Below are 19,829 nucleotides of genomic sequence, written 5' to 3'. Positions count from 1 at the left end.
TCTTAGTCCTGCCAGGTTGCTTCATACTTATCTTTGTTGGATTTTTGAGGGCATAAATTTAATCATTCAGATCCAAAATTGGAAGGGTACCAAACAAACAAGACAGATCCAAACTACAACATGGAGAGAGTAAAACTGTTGAGTGCTGTTGGGATAAGAGGAGACTTAAATACTAATAGTGTAGGGCTTTATGTTAGGTAGAAGATATAAAAATGGGAGGGAAGGGGAAGATGGTCCTACTCAAACTGCTACACCCATTGCACTAAAGTGCATCTTGTCTCTTTAATACTTCCCTCATTTTACTACCTTATATAGCTGATTATTGTAATTTTCAAAAGAAAGTTGTGGAAATAAGACTCGGAGGTTGGGAGTGGAGCTATCCCTAAGATGATCTCTATTTTTTAAGTAATAGCGTACAGTATGAAGACTTTTGAAAATCCATCGTCTTATGCTTAAACATAGCTGCTCAGAGCTAGGAAGTAGTAGTGGTGGCCACCTATTCCTCACCTCTGTGCTGCACTGAGAGTCTTAAAAGGGCATATCTACATGTACAGCGCTACAGCTGCGCCGCTGCAGTGCGTCTGGTGAAGACGCTGTATGCCGACAGGCGAGAGCGCGCCCATCAGCATAATAAAACCACATCAGCGAGCGTCAGAAGCTATGTTGGCAGAGCAGCTTTCCCGCCGACATAGTGCTGTCCACCCTGGCACGTATGTTGGTGTAACGTATGGCCTGAGCGACACAAGTTATGCCGACATAAGCTGTAGTGTAGACATAGCCACAATGTGGATGGGGTGAGGGAGCAGCTCCAGGAGTAGCCTGCAGTAATCAAGAGGAGGAGCTGAAAGGAAAACTTTGCTCACTGCTTGCAGCACTGTTTGAGTGATCGTAACAACAGGGGCAAATGTGTTACCATCACTCTAGTTGAGTGACACTTGGAAAGTATCCTTAAACAAGCAGGAAGTAAAATCCAGAGTTTATGTAAAATATTTCTGTGGGTATATCTCAGGGTTTTTAAAGGTTAGCTCCCCTGGGGTCTAATCTGTAAATTAAATAGCTTATCAGACACAGCTGTACTATGCTGCTTAACAGTGAGCTTGACTGGGTAATGTAGCTGAAATGGCCCCCTCCTCCCATATCCATGAGCTGATTTCTGAGCTTGTAGGCTTCTACTGCCTCTTTGTGTTTTGCTGGTGAAAATACATTAGATACCAGAGAGGCTAGCCAGCTTGACAGCTCAGCTTTCAGCAGGAAGACTGAAAAGAGCCATGCTACTGATGCAGAGCCAAAAATGGCTTTCTCACTTTTTTCATGATCCTCACTGTAATTGTTTAAAATAGTCTCTAATCTTTATTTTTTCCCCTCTCAAAATGTAATATGCTAAACGCGTCTCTCTCTGAGGGAACACTGCATAGCAAGAAATAGTTAAAATGGAATCCATTTGATGGCTTTTCATGGTCAGGAAGCAAACATAACTATTCTCTTATGCAATGGACACTTTTTCTTAAAAGGTATTATACTATTTTGTAATGTTAGATGATTTTTTATTTTTAATTTTTTTATTTACTTTTAAAAAATATTTTATAAAAGCATTTTATTAATTGATTATGAAATTTGTCACAATAAAAGGGTTGATTAACTATCCAAACTGTTGGTTTAAAGGTTAGATGATTAGCATTTTGCAGATGTGCCCAGGACACGCTTTTTGCATGAATTTGGTATCCTGTTCAGTTGCCAGAACTGCTTCTGACTTGTCATGCTATAGTTTCAGTGTTTGTCCTCTCAAGTAGGCCGCAGGCTACTAACTTTGCCTTTTGCTTTTAATATGGCGTAGCTCAGAAAGACAAGAAAAAGTTTACATGTACGTCAGCCTACAGTTGCTTTTGTTTATTGTTCACACTCGCAGTCTGAAATGATAACATTTTTCTTAGAGGAACAAGGTAGGTAAGGTAATATTTCTTATTGGACCAATTTCTGGTGGGGAAAGATGCAAGCTTTTGAACTTGCATAGAACTCTTCTTTTCTCTTTTACTAACAGAAGTTGGTCCAGTAAAAGACATTACCTCACCCACCTTGTCTCTCTAATATCCTGGGATTAACACTGTTACAACAACGCTATGAACAGCTTGTTATGCAACTCTTTGAAGCTTGTCATACTAGTTTAAAGTCATGGCAACATCTTACCTACACTGTGGTTTGCCTGTAGTTACTACCTCATTGAGGTACTGGGAAGATTGAATATTTAAACCTGTTTGTAGGATTAGTTCATGTTTTTTAATGTTTTATGCCAATAATAAAGATATTTACCAGTAATATTGTAGAAAGTCCTTTTGACCAAAAGAACACTCTTGCCCCCATCATAAACAGGATTAGAATAAAACTCTAGATTAGACCAAAGTTAAGTAATTTAGAGGATAAGTGCTTTGGGTTCCCCTGCTGCTCCTTCCTAAAAAATTGAGTGGGGCTGGGGAGGAAAGCATGTGGTTACCATACTGTTAATTCTGCTTTTCATCATATATTTAGATATGGATAAAATGTGCTTATTTTGTCTCTGTTTTTCAGGGCACCTTTGATGATTACTTGGAGTTGTTCTTACAGTTTGGTTATGTGAGTCTTTTCTCATGTGTGTATCCTTTAGCAGCTGTCTTTGCAGTGCTAAACAACATCACAGAGATGTATTTTGATGCCTTAAAAATGTGCAGGGTCTTCAAACGTCCATTTTCACAACCCACAGCAAATATTGGAGTTTGGCAGGTAACCTGGTTTTCACTTTTCTTTATTTGTTTGCACTTGTATGTCACCATAAGCTTAGGCTGCTTGTTGTTCCATCAGTTGCTGTTAGAGTGTACTAGAGATACCTCTCCTCTTCAGTGCCTTAGGACGTTACCCATTTCTAGTAGGATTTTCAACTATCTGCCATTCTGAGTTGCCTTCCTTAATCCCATCTTCCTTTGGTTTTTTTTGGACTACATGTGTTGCATTCATATTGCAGTTGCAAGAGACAGCAACTTCTTCTTTTTAAGACTGCAGTAATAAGTTGTTAGTGATCATGAAATAGGTTGTGGGTGGTGTCAAGTGGGTGGTCTGTGTTAGACCCAGTTTTATTTAACATCTTCCCTAATAATATGGAAGGGGGGACAAAGAGCACAACAATTAAATTAGTATATTATTTTAAATTGTGAGGTGTTGAAAATATTGTTGGGGGGAAAAATGCAAAATGACAGAGATTAGATATATGAATAGGAAACAACAAAGGAGATTAATCTTTAAAAAATACAAATAAATCATTTTGAGAAAAAATCATTAGAAATGCACACAGATATTCCCTGGGATAGAGTTATATTTCGAAGCACTATAATGCTAGATAACACTAAGGGGTGATGCTGGACAGCAACTGCACATGGTATACATTTGCAATATGCCTTTTGGGCTGACCACATAGAAGTAGCCACAACCAGCTAACATTTTAAAACATTATTGTCTCTGTATGTACTAGGTGTTTAGTGGTCTTTGAAAATGTGTAAATTAAAACATGTTAGTTAATACACTTTAAATCACTGTTCCTTTCCCCAGTGTAGATGATCTCTTAGAAGTCTTATTGAATTTAATGGCTAGTTCTTTTTTTTACACTTTTTTTATATCATTCTTTTCAGTTAATTGTGGGAATGTGTTTAATTTTATGAATATAACAAAGTAAATTGCTTTTAGTAATCAATTTTGTGTATGAGGTGCAGTAGTAAGGTGTTAGATTAGATAGAGGGTATTCTATGTAAAGAACATTTGAATTATTGTATTGGCCAAGCTGAGTCAATGATTTATTGTCATAGTGAATGTAGTTTCTGCTGATTCATCATGGCAGACACTATGTTTTGCCAGTCTTCTTTACTCACAGGGAGATTTCTCATTTATAAGTCAGATTTTCAAAGGTATGCACAGTATTGCAGTTATATTTGCATGCACCTATTTTATGCATGCTTTTTAGATTATGAGCTCCTCAGTGCAGGATTCATCTTTCTTGAATGTATATAAAGTACCTAGCATGTGTGTGCTACTGTAAATAAAAAATAACACACATCCATTTATGTCCATGTAAATCCAGGTGTCTGGGAACATGCACATAACAAGTCAGTCACCTTGCTGGCATGCACATGTAAATACTTGATGTACAGATGAAAGCGTATAATTCTGTGTACTTGCGTTTGAAAACATGGCTCATTTTATGCCAACAAGTTTTGGCTGGCAGAATGAGTTGTTTAAAAATCTTATTCTGAATCACCCTGGTGTTTTCATATACGTAATATTCCAATACTTAATATTGAAGATGCAGTAAAAACCTCAGCATAGAACACCAGAAGATTTCTTTTTAAAGTCAGATTTAAATGCTAAAATACCCCTGATTAAAACTTTGCCCTTTGACACTGATTACGTTGGAGGTGGCTTTTCCTTAGGAACACACTGTACACAAGTCAGTCAGATGGCTTATGTGTAGGAGTATGTGCTACCATTTGCATGTTCACGTCTTGGGTCAGATGAAAGTACTAAAGATAGGGATGCCACTCAGCCATTTTTTTTGAGTTAATTCTGATTTTCAGGAAATGATTTCATATCCTGCAAATCTAGCTTATGAGAGGTAAATGGTCCCAAAATAACTTTCAGGGCCTGTGAAATGTCATCATATTGTGACGAACAGTGCCTGAATTTTCCCAAGCAAACACAAAGAATAGGCAACCATAGCTGTGGAGGTACAGTTTGGAGGGTGCTAATGATGGGTTTTGTGATGGTGTAACCCTGCTTATCCATTTAAGAGGAGATGTTGACAGGTTCCTGATAGAATCAGTTCAACTTTTCATCCGGTAGAAATCAAATTTAAAGGAAAAAGGAGGGTAAAAATGTTGGGTCTGTCAGAACTTGGTACATGTGGGACAAGGTTTCTTGTCCCAAGAGGACTGGAGGTAGTTGACATATTGGTATTAATTATATTCCATTTTTATTTTATTTCAGTTGGCTTTTGAAACTATGAGTGTTATCTCAGTAGTTACTAACTGTGCACTGATTGGATTGTCTCCACAAGTAAATGCACTTTTTCCAGATTCAAAAACGGACCTTATTTTGATTGTGGTATTAGCAGAGGTAAGTATGAGATTTAAATATCTGCATGTTTTTTTAGTAGCAAATGGCATTTACATCACTTGGAATTTCTAATATCTCATTTTTCACATCTTTTTCTCTCATTTACCAGGAAATGGAAATTCTAGCATCAGAATGGGTTTTTCATTGTTTTACTCTTATATTAAATTTTTATTCTTGGCACTTTCATCTACTATGGATGTTGCACCTATGCTCTGCCACATAGTCTGAAATATTAAGTGTATGTTGCATTATATATTTCAAGAAGGATTTAATAGTACTAACACAAGAATAAACTTAGGTTTGTAATGTAGACATACCCTAAGTTGACCTATATTAGGTTGACTTGCAGCCACCGCAGTAATTACTGCTGTGGTGCATGTTCACACTACCCTCCTTGGGTTGGTGGACTATGTCCTAACCAGGAGCGCCCCCTGCCCCTGCCCCTGTTCCTGCGTGGAGCAGGGGAAAGCCAGGCAGCCTTGTCAAGTTCACTGCTCATTGAGCTGTGAAATTGACAAGGCTGCCCAGCTTGGTGTGTGCGGGGGAAGGGCTGCCACTGGGCTTCTCACCCCAGCTGTGATCAGGGTCCGAAGCCGCCCAGCTCTCCAGGGGAGCAGGGGCAGCAGGGCTCGAGCTGCCCAGCTTTCTTGTCACTTTCATGGCTCCTGCCGTGAAAGTGACAAGACAGATGATGTAAGGGTTGCAGTGTCTACACAACATCGCCCGAACTACAAGGACATAAGCCTTACGCCTCTTGTGAAGGTGCAGTTGTTATACTGCTAAAGTAGAGCATTACGTCGGTAGGAGGAAGACTACTGTGTAGACAATGACATAATTAGGTCAACGTAAGCTGACTTATGTCAATGTAACTTTGTAGTGTAGACCAGCCCTTAGTGTATTTTATTCCTCGGGATCAGATGCTCTCATACTGGGGTTTGTGGCCCCAACAGATCAATAAAGATTTTTTATGGGGTCTACAGATTGTGTAAATACATTTTTATTGAGAAAATGCAGACAAATTATCCAAAAATGTTATAAAAGATGTAAATCATGTATATAATGTATATAAGATATAAATTATAACAGAGGGTGAGAAACATTAAGAGGAATAAGTGAAAGGGAAAGATTTGAAAAGAAATGGTCACTTGATATTGAGGGTGGAGAGAGAGAGGAATGTTCCATACAGCAAGAGACTGGAGAGGAAAAGTCTTCCACCCTAGAATTGGCCAGATTGTGTGAAAGGCAAGAGGGTAGGCTGATGCTGGATGAGCAAATAGTGAGAAGGGGAGTAGAAAGACACTGAGGGCTGTTCTACACTACTGCTTATGTTATTGTAAATTACATCGCTCAGGGGTGTGAAAAAGAGATGCTCCCCTGAGTGACGCAAGTTATAGCAACCAAAGCGCTATCTACACTGGTGCTATGTTGGTGGGAGATGCTCTTTAGCTGACATAGCTTCCACTTCTCGTGGAGGTGGAGTAATTATGCTGATTGGAGAGCGCTGATGTAGCGCTATAGTGTAGACTTGTCCTAAGATCGGAAAGTTTATTCCCAGAGGGAAGAAAGCCAGTCAGAAAAGGACAGATCCACTGTTTTAAGAGAAAATGTTATTTCATCTTGCTTTTCATATACAAATGTAAATTTTGGTTCTGTGCTGTAAAGTTTATAACACAATAATTGTACTTGTAAATTGATTTTAGTTTTTGTTTGTTTTAGACTTTATTAATACAAAGATCTTGGAATAATGCATGTAAATAAAATTATTACCGTATAGTGTAATCTTTTTACACTTAATTAACATTGAAATCATTTTATGGAACTGGCTAGTCATGATTTGTTTCCCTTAACTGGCTAGCCATGATTAGACATGGTCACTTAGGATTTGAGAAGGTTAAAGTGTGCTTATTTTTTACTTTGTTGTGTAATGTGTAGCATTCTTTAGCATTGTAAGACTGTTGATTTATGTTCTCAATTTGTTACAACTTGAGAAAATAGGATATTTGACTTTGATAATAGGGAATATCTAATTTTGTAAGTGCTTTTGGACTTTGCATGATTGTGGTTGGACCCTTACAAACAGAGGAGAATGAAAACCCTTATACTTGTTGTTTTGGATTTTTTAAAAATCAGGACGTACTATTTAAAAGCTTGTCAGAAACTGTACATTTTTAAAATTAATGTTGAAAGTATCATTGCAAACTGGTTCCATGGTTCCCTTAGTTTTTTCATTGCATTACTACAAATTGTTTTACTGTCTGAGAAATACAAGAAGAAAATCACAAAATTAAAAACCTTTTGTCAGTGGTTAAGAATGTACTTTTTCTTAAGTTTGAAACAAAGCATAGTAAACCAACTAATGATTGTTTATGTGGATTTTTGTTAGTTATTTCAACTCCAGCTCCCACTGCAAAAGAGCAGAAGGAAAAGAATGTTAAAAATGATGTTTAAAAACTTTTTTTAACATTTCCAGGCTCCCGACACACACTTTTTTGTAGTCAGTTTTTTAAAAAAATATTAAATTTTATATGATTTGAACTCTACAGCCTTCTGAGTCCAAAGTTATCAATATCAATCAGGCAATGGTAGAGTGCACATAATTTTGCAATATTTTCTATAATACAAGTTATTGTGAAATGTTATATGAAGACTGTGGAGTTAAAAGAAAGTCTGTTCTCCAGCTGGTATAAAATCTTTGTGAGACAAAGATGTGTATATTGGTAAATTTATTTTTTTTAAATTGTATTGAAACAGACAAACATAATGGGCTTACTTTTCATTTACATAAGACAATTTACAATGCTCTGGCAATGTAACTTTCTTCATAACGGAAAAGAAAGGCACCAGAGAATACCCACAGTATTCTTGCCGGCAAGTTAAAGAAGTATGGGCTGGATGAATGGACTGTAAGGTGGGTAGAAAGCTGGCTAGATCGTCGGGCTCAACGGGTAGTGATCAATGGCTCCATGTCTAGTTGGCAGCTGGTATCAAGCGGAGTGCCCCAAGGGTCGGTCCTGGGGCCGGTTTTGTTCAATATCTTCATTAATGATCCGGAGGATGGCGTGGACTGAGCTCTCAGCAAGTTTGCAGATGCTGGAGGGTAGAGATAGGATACAGAGGGACCTAGACAAATTAGAGGATTGGGCCAAAAGAAACCTGATGAGGTTCAACAAGGACAAGTGCAGGGTCCTGCACTTAGGACAGAAGAATCCCATGCACTGCTACAGACTAGGGACCGAATGGCTAGGCAGCAGTGCTGCAGAAAAAGACCTTGGGGTTACAGTGGATGAGAAGCTGGATATGAGTCGACAGTGTGCCCTTGTTGCCACGAAGGCTAATGGCATTTTGGGCTGCATAAGTAGGACATTGCCAGCAGATCGAGGGATGTGATCATTCCCCTCTATTCGGCATTGGTGAGGCCTCATCTGGAGTACTGTGTCCAGTTTTGGGCCCCACGCAACAAGAAGGATGTGGAAAAATTGGAAAGAGTCCAGCGGAGGGCAACAAAAATGATTAGGGGGCTGGAGCACATGACTTATGAGGAGAGGCTGAGGGAACTGGGATTGTTTAGTCTGCAGAAGAGAAGAATGAGGGGGGATTTGATAGCTGCTTTCAACTACCTGAAATGGGGTTCCAAAGAGGATGGATCTAGACTGTTCTCAGTGGTACCAGATGATAGAACAAGGAATAATGGTCTTAAGTTGCAGTGCGGGAAGTTTAGGTTGGATATTAGGAAAAACTTTTTCACTAGGAGGGTGGTGAAGCACTGGGAGTGGGTTACCTAGGGAGGTGGTGGAATCTCCTTCCTTAGAGGTTTTTAAGGTCAGGCTTGACAAAGCCCTGGCTGGGATGATTTAGTTGGGAATTGGTCCTGCTTTGAGCAGGGGGTTGGACTAGATGACCTCCTGAGGTCCCGTCCAACCCTGACATTCTATGATTCAAACTGTTGTAATTAGCAGTTATGTTGTGACATGTCTGCTCATTGACTGCAAGAGAGAGAAAAGGGGAGAGTGACTGACTGACTCTTCTGCCAAATACTCCTGAACCCAGGGGAAAGTTTCTTGGGCTGGGATGGGAATGAGGAAACTGAGTTCCTATCTCACCTTTACTGTCAGTTTATATTCCCATACACTTCATCATCCTTATTATTGACTAAATCCATGAACTCTATTTCTAAAAAGCAGTCAAGGACCAGCATCCATCAAATTCACACTGTAGCAGAAAATCTTAATAGGGACCTCAGCAACATTAAGGCAGAAAAATGTCCCAAATGTCTCCAAAAGATGCTAAGTGAAAGCCTAATGGCATTTGGAGTGTTATTACCAGAGTGGTGGGCAATATGAAAGGAATGCAAGAGACTTCTCCCTTAAGTTGTTATTTCTGTGCTTTTCAGATTTTGAGGTGTCCTGACTCAACCTTAACTGTCACTAAACAAAGTTTGTGTATATGTTGTAAATAAGAATCTGGCCAAATAGTTCTACCTTTATCGATAAAATTAAATTTAATTAAAAGCTAAAGAAATTGTACTTTTTGGCTAGAGCCAAGCAACCAGAAAAAAACATTTTTTCTTTTTTCCCCAAAAGGTGTTTTTATTTTAGTAGAATAACAAATATTCTTCAAATTGAACTCATTTCTTTATATAGTAACATTTGACAGTATTCAATACTAAAGGCATAGTTGCAGGACACCATTGTAAGCATTCTGTACCAGACCCTTATATATTTGTGAAAAGAAAAAGTGTTTTACATTAAAAACCACTAACTATGCTGCTTTCTGCTGTTTCTATGGAAACAAACATCGTATCAGCAAAATCAGAGTAAAGGAATTAAAATATCCAATGTTTCCAAAGTGTTGAAGCAGTGATTTTAAAGCAGCTGACCCATTTTCATCAATCCAACATCTGCTTCCATGGCAACATGATTTGAACTAGCAGCCAGCAGCAGAATTATTGAAAGTCTTTCTTTCTTTTCTTTCACTTGTGGATAGATGCTGAATGAGTGCTGCAAGTGCACTTTTCAAACAAAGGAGTAAAAGTAAATACCTTCAAGCAGGATAAAGTCAGCCATTCCCTAACACATCTTTAAAACAGTTACTTACCACAATAACTGTAGTTCTCTGGACAAGGTGGGTAAGGTAATATATCTTTTATTGAACCAACTTCTGTTGGTGAAAGAGACAAGCTTTTGAGCTTACACAGAGCTCTTCTTCAGGTTTCAGAAAGCTACTCCAAGTGTCACAGCTAAATCCAAGTGGGAGTGCCCATATCACATATCCACACTCTTTGGGGAAACGTGCCCCTGGTGTGCAAGCCTGGACATTTCTAGCCTGCAAATGCCCTTTGGGTCCAAGTGCATAGCCACCTTCTCCTTTTGTGCAGAAACCCACAAATACAAAAGGGGACTGGACCCAAACTCTATCTTGTTTCTTACATTAATGTGGGAATACCTGAGAAGTGACTCTCAGGAAGTTTGGTAAGTGTGTGGGGTTTGTGGATCCATAGGAACAATCATCTTGAAGAACTACAGTTACTATGTTAGGTAACATTTTTGTCTTTCTTTGAAAATTGCCCATATAGATTTCCACTGTTGATCACTAGTCTAGGAGGTGTGAAGAGTGTTAGTTGAAAACTGGATTGCAGTACTATTCCCCCCAAAGAAGGAGCCAAGTATAGGAATTATGGTTGCATAAAAGTGTGTATACAACTCCAAGTAGCATCCTTGAATAATTCATTAATGAAGATATTGTGAAGCCATACTGTAAAGTCTTTAGACCTAAAGAAATGTGCCCTAATCTCTAAAGATAGGTGAACATCTGCCAGGCTGTAGCAGACAAATGTTAGGAATCCATTTAGACAGCTTTTGTATGGAAGATGGATCCATCTTTGGTCTTATCTCTGAATCACAAAAACTTCAGGGATTTGTGGATTGGATTAGCCATATTAGTAATAATTAATAGTATGACATCTATAAGTATGAAGCCTGACCTTCCAAGTATATGAATGTGGTTTGGGAAAAAATGGAGACACCTAACGGTTTGTCTTAAGATGAACATTAGAGATCACCATAGACAGGAATTTGGGATGAGGCTGCAGGACTACTTTACCGTATCCTTATAGAACGTGGTATAAAGGATCAGGTATCAGGAACTAGATGTCACTAATTTCTGGGCTGGCATAGTTATAAGGAATGCCATCTTCACGTGGTATAATGGTGAGATGGTATAATACTAAGGGTCCAACCATAGCCCCTGTAAACTTCATAAAATCCACTTTCAGATCTGTGATGAGGTGGTTCATATATTGGAAAATATATGAAGTTACCCTTTTAGACATTGTTTCTCTAGGGTAAACAAACTGAAAATCCATACGCCAGAGGTTGAAAAGCAGTAATGTTAGCTAGTTAATAAAGCTCAAAAATTAACCTTTTGACTGTTTTAAGTGCTGCAGATAATCAAAGGGATTGAGAACCATCTTGGATTTACTCCTTTCTGAGTTTTCCAGATGGAGTCACTTCCATTTCATTCAGCAGATCTTCCTTCTCAAAGGCCTCCTCAGTTTATAGTAAAGGCTTTTGAACTTCTGCAGAACACTGCAGATCCAGTGCCTCAACAATCCAGAAGCAAAACTGTAAACCTGAGAGACTTTTGATGTAGGTGAAGAATCACAACCCAATTCTGAGTCGATAGATGGTAGACTTGGAAATAGGACTTGTGGGTTCCAGTATTGGTTCTAGTATGCTGGAGAACCAAGATTGATGAGTATGGGGTTATCAGCAGGATCTTGACTACATCCTGTTGGGCTTTTTGAATAACCCCAATCAAAGAGATGCTGGGTCCTGTCAACCTCTAGATAAAACGGTTTGAGGTGCCTTGATGCATAGTGACATCATCATTAAAATGTTTTTTCTTCATTTACTATTGAAAAAAAATGAATCCTTACAGATTTTGTGCCAAATTTCAGCCCCATGTGATTTTTAAATTACCAAGATATTAGCCCTTTAAAAACATGGGTTTATAAAGAAAGCGATAGGTGGATCCATAAGTACAAAGGTAATAATATTCCTTTAATTGCCTGTATTGTAGATTCCACATGCAGGAACTGCATTCACTAAGGGAAAAAATTGACTAAAAGCTTTATTCTGCATTGAGCTCTGTAAGCACAAACCACTGTGCCTGCATGGAGCTCAATGTAGGATGGGAAAGTAACTGACTAGAGGAAAACAGGGAAACTAAGTATATGCAAATTCTTCTTTGAATAGTATACCTATGGGTTTTCTGCTTCAGGGGGCCCATGTGCCTGTGATTAGAGATTTTTCAATAGCAGTGCCCATTTCAGCCCATGCGCTCCAAACATCCTTGGTCCCCGTAAAGAGGGTATATAGAGCTGTACAGGTGAACCACCCTCAGTTCCTTATTAACTGCCTATGGCCTTAGAACATATAGCATGTTTGCATCAAACTTAGCTTAGTCTTACAGTTCTTATTTTAGAATAGTTTAGTTCAAGTTAACTTAGCTTTTTCAGTTTTTTTAATGGGGTTTTCTGTTTAAATCTCCCCTCCTACCCCCCGCTTGGTGTGAGGGATTGTTTTCACTGGGGTATGCTGGGATTCAAACGCTACCTCTCCTGCCAGGAATCCACCCAGTTAGTGACTGACGGTCAGTTTTTCCGCTGTTTGAGAGAGACCCACATACAGTACCTTTGAAGTGTAAGATCTACAGTTCTTTTAAAAACGTATTTAGGAAAAACAGAGATATTAAAGAAGTTTAGCTTCCTTGCGGTGGAGCAAGCCCTGTGACAGCCTTGGATCCAGGCCCAGAAAACCCATCTGAACATCAGCCTTTGAGTTCACGTAGGGCCCCACTAACCTCTGCATTCTGGTCACCGGGATCCTGCGGGAGATGAGAATGGAAGATACTGACATATCTCCAAAGAAGCGGAATTCTAGATCTTGTAACGTATACCAGTTTCTCTTTGAAGGAGGCTAACCTCAGAGACTGACTGCTTCGGAGACCTCAGGTTCTGCGGGGAGTATTGTTGAGGCTTCAACCTGCTCTGGTATCAGGAGTTCTTCAAAGACTTTCAATTCTTTGAAAAACTACAGTGGCAAACATACGTTGGTACTGAAACTGACCCAGGTACCTATCTAGCAGAGACCCCAAATGCTCTGCTTGAAAGAGATATGTGCTACCTACTGATTCCTTGGGTGTTGATACCTAAACTGGTACTCCAAAAGTCATTGTTGGTACTGGCGTCATCTAGGAGACATGTACCACCAAAACAATTAGGCCCCCCCGATACTGATGCCATCTTCTAAAATGGGACCACCGAAGCAGTTAGCTCTTTTGGTACCAACTCTGGTGACCCTGGAGCCTTGGCTTCATTTGGCTCACATGCACTCAATACTGCAGGAATTTAGACAATCCATAAACTTGGTAGTTTTGGATGAGCTGGAGTCTCCTTTATTAATGGGCACCGAACAATTATTGGTACAAAGATCTACTGAGTCACCGAGGCCTTATTTTCCCCCAGTGCCTCCTAGCTCTCTGGTACTGACAGTGCTGGACAGTCAGCTGTCTTCACCTCCACTGTCTGTCCTGCCCCTGGGCTGTGTTGAGGATGACTTCTCAGATGTTGGTATCAGGATCTCCAATCTATCATCAAAGGGACATCTCCCCGACTACCTTCCCTCAGAGGGAAATTCCAAGGGAGAAATAACTCTGTGTCCCTTCTTACTGACATGACCAATCCTGGATGTTCCCTCCTGTGCCTTATGGTCCACCTCAGTGGTCATACTGGCACCCATGGGCTGCCTATTGCCAGCAGTTCTCAAGACCCCCTACCTCCTCCTGAGGAGATCATTGCGGGAGATACTGTCATGCTCCATCACTTCCTCCTCAACAGCCCCAAGCTCAGGAGGAGTCTGAGGAGTAAGAGACTAGAGCAGGCAAGGAGGTGACAACACAAACTAACATTTCATCATTATCATGAGACAAGGCTGTAATGCCTCCCCCATCTTCTGTAGCTGATGATTTCAAGCAGTTTCAGGAGCTGATGAAATATATTGCTGATTCATTACAAATTCTGAGAGAGGACGTCCGGGATTTCAACATAAACCTTTGGACATTCTACAGACTCTGTTTGAGTGACTCTGCCAGTGAACGAAGCCTTATTGGATTCTGCCAAGAACATATGGCAAACTCATATCACTACACCGTCCACTTGCAAAAGGCCGATAAGAAGTAGTATGTCCTGGTGAAAAAATTGTATTTTTTGTTCTCCCACCCTCCATCAAATTCTCTAGTTTTGGAGGCTGTCAATGAGCATGGCAGACATCACCATATGTAGTCCACACCTTCCAATAAAGACCAAAAGTGACTGAACCTTTTTGGTCATAAGAGCTACTCTTCAACGACCCTGCAATTTTGGATCACAAATATACTTTGCAATTAGGGCTTGGTTAACAACACCAATTATGATAAATTCAACAATTTTATTGAACAGCTTTCTGTGGAACATTGTGAGCAGTTCAAGAACATCATAACTGAGGGTCAGCTCTTAGGAAGAACTTCATTACAAGCCTCCCAAGATGCAGCCAACACTGTGTCCCCCTTCCATCTGTACTCCATCTGTACTGCATAAAGCTTCTTGGCTACAGCTGTTGGCTTTCCTAGGGAGGTCTAAAATGCCATAAAAGACCTTATTTTCTATGGACTTACTCTCTTCTCTTAGTCTGTGAGCAAATCTCTCCATACCTTGAAAGATTCCAGGGCTGCACTCAGTTCCTTGACATATACATGCCTGCAAACAAAAGAAAATGTAGCAGGTCACAAATGGCGTAGAGATCCCACCTGGTTCAGTTCTCCAATTACCACAGGCCTTCTGACCTCCTAAAAAAGGCCGAGATATCACAAGAACAGACTGCTTACGGCAACTGCTATCATCCAGCCATCCTCTTTGTCCAAATGTCAACTTTGACAATTTGGTTCAGGGTCTGGAGCATCCCTTCCGCAGGAATCTTCAGCTGCACCATTCCACCCACTTCCCTCCCTTTGGAGTCTCTCTCTCCATCTGATAAATGGGTTTTGGAGGCTGGAGCAGGTTGAGCACTCACTGCCGCAGCACCTCCTGCTGGTTAGTCCAGGAATTAGCTCATCCCAGCCTCAGAGCGCTTCCTGCTGGCCGATATCTCCTTACCGGTACCTGTTGCCTCATCAGTCTCCACCACTGTACTTCAGGCACTTCAGGCCCCCTTATCTTGGGGTGCTGCCCCACAGCAGCACCCCCACACTCTGGGTCTCCTCTCCCAGGGGAACCCCCTCCCCCTATGCCCACCTTGCCTCAGTGGCTACTGCCAGTCATCATCTAGTCCCCTTTTTCTGTGGCAAAGTGCAGTCTGTAATGGCCATTCATCATTGACAAGGGGGTTGAACCTGCTGCCTTTCTAGCCCCAGCTGTCTTCCTGCAGCTCCAGTACCTCCTTAGGCCTTCCTGCCAGGCCTGAGGTCCCCTGCCCCTTCCCCAGCACTGCTCTGTTGAAGGTACCCCTGTGTCTCCCAGGCAGCTAGGTCCTTCTCACTCCAGGGCTGGAGTGAGACTCACACGGCTCCTTACTCACAGCCCTCTTATCAGGGCCAGTTGTACCCTGATTGAGCTGGCCACACCTGTGGCCAGCTGCCCAGCCAGCCTCCCTCAGCTGCTCACTCTTTTTATCCCAGAAGCGGAGTAACCGGCCCAGTACAGAGGCATAACATTGGATTACTCCATTCATTTACCTCCATCCCTCCTCCCCACTCTCCCTCCCCTTCTATTTTCAGGGATATACCTCATGAACACTTGCTGAGACAGGAAGTCATCTCCCTTGTATGTATGGGGGCCATAAAAACAGTTCCAGTTTAGCACCGGGGTAAGAGATTCCATTCCAAGTATTTTCTGGTCCCCAAAAAGGATGTGGGATGGGAACCAATATTAGATCTCAGATTCCTAAACACCTTTGTGAAATCATGGAAATTCAGGATGTGACTCTAGCAGCTATAATTTCATTGTTGGAGTCTGTGGATTGGTTTGCAGCCCTCTATCTTCAGGACACGTATTTTCTTGTCTCAGTTCACCCACGCACCAGAGGTTTCTTCATTTTACAGTCAGCCAGGCTCACTTCTAGCATTGAGTACTTCCCTTCAGCCTCTCCTCTGCCCCAGAGAATCATGCCTCAAAAATTATGCAAGTGGTAGCCACCCACCTACGTTGACTTGGAGTAATCATCTTCCCCCAAGTTGATGACTGGCTGCTTAAGGGCTGGTCGCACAATGAAGTTCTCTTTGCAGGACTGGCAGCAATGTCCCTGTTTCACAGGTTAGGACTTGAACTAAACATTGAGAAGTCCACCTTGATCCCAGTACGACAGATAGACTTCATAAAGGCCCCTCTGGATGCTATAACAGCCAGAGCTTACCTTCCCGTGGACAGATTTATGACTCTAACGGACCTCATTTCCATGGTACAAATAAGCCCCCAGATGTTGGGAAAAAGTTGTCTTCAATTGCTAGGACATCTGGCACCTTGTACTTTTGTAAGATAACATGCCAGGTAACATCTTTGCTGCTTCTAAGGATGGCTCTGAATAGTTTATATCCCAAACAAGCACAGTCTAGACAAGTTAGTGTCTGTCCTTTGCTGACTACTAGACTTGCTCAATTGGTGGAAGGACCCTTTCAGAGTCTGTGCAGGAGTCCCTTTCACCCAACCTCCTTCTACCATTGCTACCAATTGACTATATCCCGCCTGGGATGGGGAATGCATGTAGGGGGGGACACCATTCAGGGCAAATATTCTGTCCAAGAATGCTTTCTGCGCATCAACCTCCTGGAATTGAGAGCAGTTAGGAATGCCTACGTCCACTTCCTTCAGTTAAGCAGGGTCAAATCCATCAAAGTCATGATAGACAACATAGCATGCATATTATATGTGAGTTGTCGGGTGGGATGAGATCTTCATCTCTTTGTGCCGAAGAAATGAAGCTATGGAACTGGTGTGTAGTCAGTCACATCCTCATTTCAACTTCTTACCTTCCAGGCATATAAAACACCACAGTTGATGATCTCTGACCTGGGGGTTTCCAGAAGTGGACCTCTTTGCCACCAGTTCTTTTTTGAGAGGAAGATTGGGTCCTTCAGATTAAGGAACAGTGGAGAAATTGCTTTGAAAGGTTTGTGAATGAAGATAATCCAGCAGAACCATGCTGTATGAATAAAACCAAACATGGGTCTGGTGGCACCTGTCTTAGAATAAGTTGTTGCAGAAGTATTGAGCAATATGAAAAATAAGAAACCTCTCAGCCTCTATGGCATACCAGCAGAGGTATGGAAGTGTCTGGCTTAATATATTGACACAACTATTCAATTTCATCACGAGGCCTGGGAAGATGACTGATGCCTTGAGAAAAAGCACATTAGTACCAATATTTAAGAGAAAAGGAGTTATACAAGACTATGGTAACGACCACAGCATTAAACTCAGGACCCACATACTGAAGATTTGGGAGAAAGTAGTGAATAAGAAACTACAAAGAGAAGTAAAGGTCAGTGACAGTCAGTTTGTATTTGCGTCAGGCAAGTCAACAATGGATGCTATCTTTACATTGATTGATTGTGAAAAAATATAGAGAAAAGAGGAAAACCCTGCACATAGTTATCGATTTTGAGAAGGCATATGACTATTTTCCGAGAGAAGTCATCGGGTGCTGTATGAGAATGAAACTGATATTTGAAGACTATATCAGACTCATCCAAGACGTGTACAGGCATGCTGTTACCACAGTTAGGAGGCCATGTGGAGAAACTGAACAGTTTTTGGAAGAGTTGGAGCACATCAAGGCTTGGCACTAAAGCCCTTTTTGTTCACGTGGGTGCTCGATGCATTTACAGAGACATCCAGAAAGTGGCATCCTGATGCATGTTTTTTGCATGTCATGTAGTGCTTCTGGGGGAGAGCAAAGAGAAAGTGGAAGAAGATTTAGAGAGAGAGAGAGAGAGGTGTGTACATGAAAGAGATGGCATGAAATAAAACTAAGTATATGGTCTGTAGATTTGATGGTGCTTTGCAGGTATACCAGCAGATTGTAAGTCTGAAGGGCAAGCTACTACTAAAGTTACAGAAGTTCAAATATCTAGGTTCGTTAGTGCAGGATAATAGTGAGCTCAGTAATGAACTTATAAGCAGAACAGTAAAGGCATGGGCTAAATGGAGAGAAGTGAGCAGAGTGATCTGCTGTAGGAGAATGCCTATTAAATTGAAAAGTAAGATCTACGAGGTAATAATTAGGCCTGTACTTTTGTATGGCTCTGAATGCTGGGCACTGAGAAAGAGACAGGAGGAGATCTTGAATAGGAATGAAGATATTAAGATGGATGCTTGGACCATCTTAATGGACCATGTTCAGAACAAAGAATTAGGGGAAGTTTGAAGGTGGTTCCAATTATAGAAAAGCCTGGGGGATCCAGGCTTAGATTGTTTCGGGATGTGAAAATAAGATCAGAAGAATATATAGGAAACAGGGTGTTAAACTTGGAAGTGGAGGGTAAGAGAAGGTTTGGAAGACCCATAACTAGATAGATAGATGTCATACAAAAAGATTTGAGTAGCTGCAGAGTTTCTAAGGAACTACTTCAAGACAGACTGGAATAGAGAAGAAGGACTCAAAGAGCTGACCCAATATAGGTAGGCTAAAGCTAGAAGAGGAAGAGATGGAGGACTGGGTCCTCATTCTCTCTAGGAGATGCCTTCCTCACTGATGATGGGCTTTCTCTGCGCATACCCTCTGACACCATTGGCCCTGAGAGTGTTGAACAAGATCAAACAAGACAAAGCCAGAATCATTTTAGTTGTACCAAACTGGCTGAGACAGGTCTGGTACCCTTATCTGATCTGCCTTGCTTTCTGTCCAGTGTTGAGAATTCCTTCCATTCCCCATCTGCTGTCTCAGGATGCCACTCAAACTCTTCATCCCAACCTGGGAATTCTTTGACTAAAAGGTTGACTCTTTGATGTGTCTCAAGGATAGAAACTTCCTGTTTGGCATAAGTACAACAGGCATTGTTAAACAGCAGAAAAGTATCTACATAAAATGCTTTCCTTCCAAAATGGAAGAGAATTCACCATTAGTGTAAATGGTAACAGCTTTTGCTTGTTCACTCTTCCCTTTCCACTGTTCTCAATTACCTGCTAGAATTTTTTTTTTTTTTTTTTTAAAAGTCAGGTCTTTCTGTGCGTTCTATCAAGGTTCACACTTCGCGGCTATCACAGTTTTTCATTAATCTGTAGAGGGATTCTCAGTATTTGCCAACCCAATGACGACAAGATTCATCAAGGGGTTGATGATTCTGTTCCCATAGATTAGACAGCCTGCCCCTGTATGGGCTTTAAGCCTAGTCTTTAACTGCTTTATGAAGCCTCTTTGTAAACCTGTTCTTTACTTCACTTCTCTATGAAGATGGCTTTCTTGGTTGCCATCATCTCTGCCTAAAGAGTCAGAGAAACAGTGACTTTAATGGCAGATCCTCCCTTTACAGTATTTTTCAGGGGAAAAGTTTCGTTACAACCACACCCTAAATTTCTACCTAAAGTATCTTATGAATTTTATATTATGTATTATAACCAGGTTATTCATCTTCTGTTTTTTTTCTCCCAAAGCCACACCAGAACAGGGAGG

At 40.9% G+C, this 19,829-nt stretch overlaps 1 protein-coding gene across 2 annotated transcripts in view; it reads left to right on the top strand.

Moving 5' to 3' along the window:
• The window catches only part of ANO10 (anoctamin 10), a 246,622-nt gene that overhangs the window by 45,207 nt on the left and 181,586 nt on the right, over positions 1–19,829 (top strand). For both annotated transcript variants that reach the window (XM_026649351.2, XM_026649350.2), the window contains exons 10-11: positions 2,563–2,754; positions 5,002–5,130. In XM_026649351.2, the coding sequence (XP_026505136.1) occupies positions 2,563–2,754; positions 5,002–5,130 (321 nt within the window). The remainder of the gene's footprint in view (positions 1–2,562; positions 2,755–5,001; positions 5,131–19,829) is intronic.

Source organism: Terrapene carolina, unplaced genomic scaffold, assembly GCF_002925995.2.
Source record: "Terrapene carolina triunguis isolate 2854851 unplaced genomic scaffold, T_m_triunguis-2.0 Scaffold84, whole genome shotgun sequence".
Taxonomy (NCBI): domain Eukaryota; kingdom Metazoa; phylum Chordata; order Testudines; family Emydidae; genus Terrapene; species Terrapene triunguis.
The sequence above is the reverse complement of the archived record's forward strand: the minus strand, read 5'-3'. Positions and strand labels throughout refer to the sequence as shown.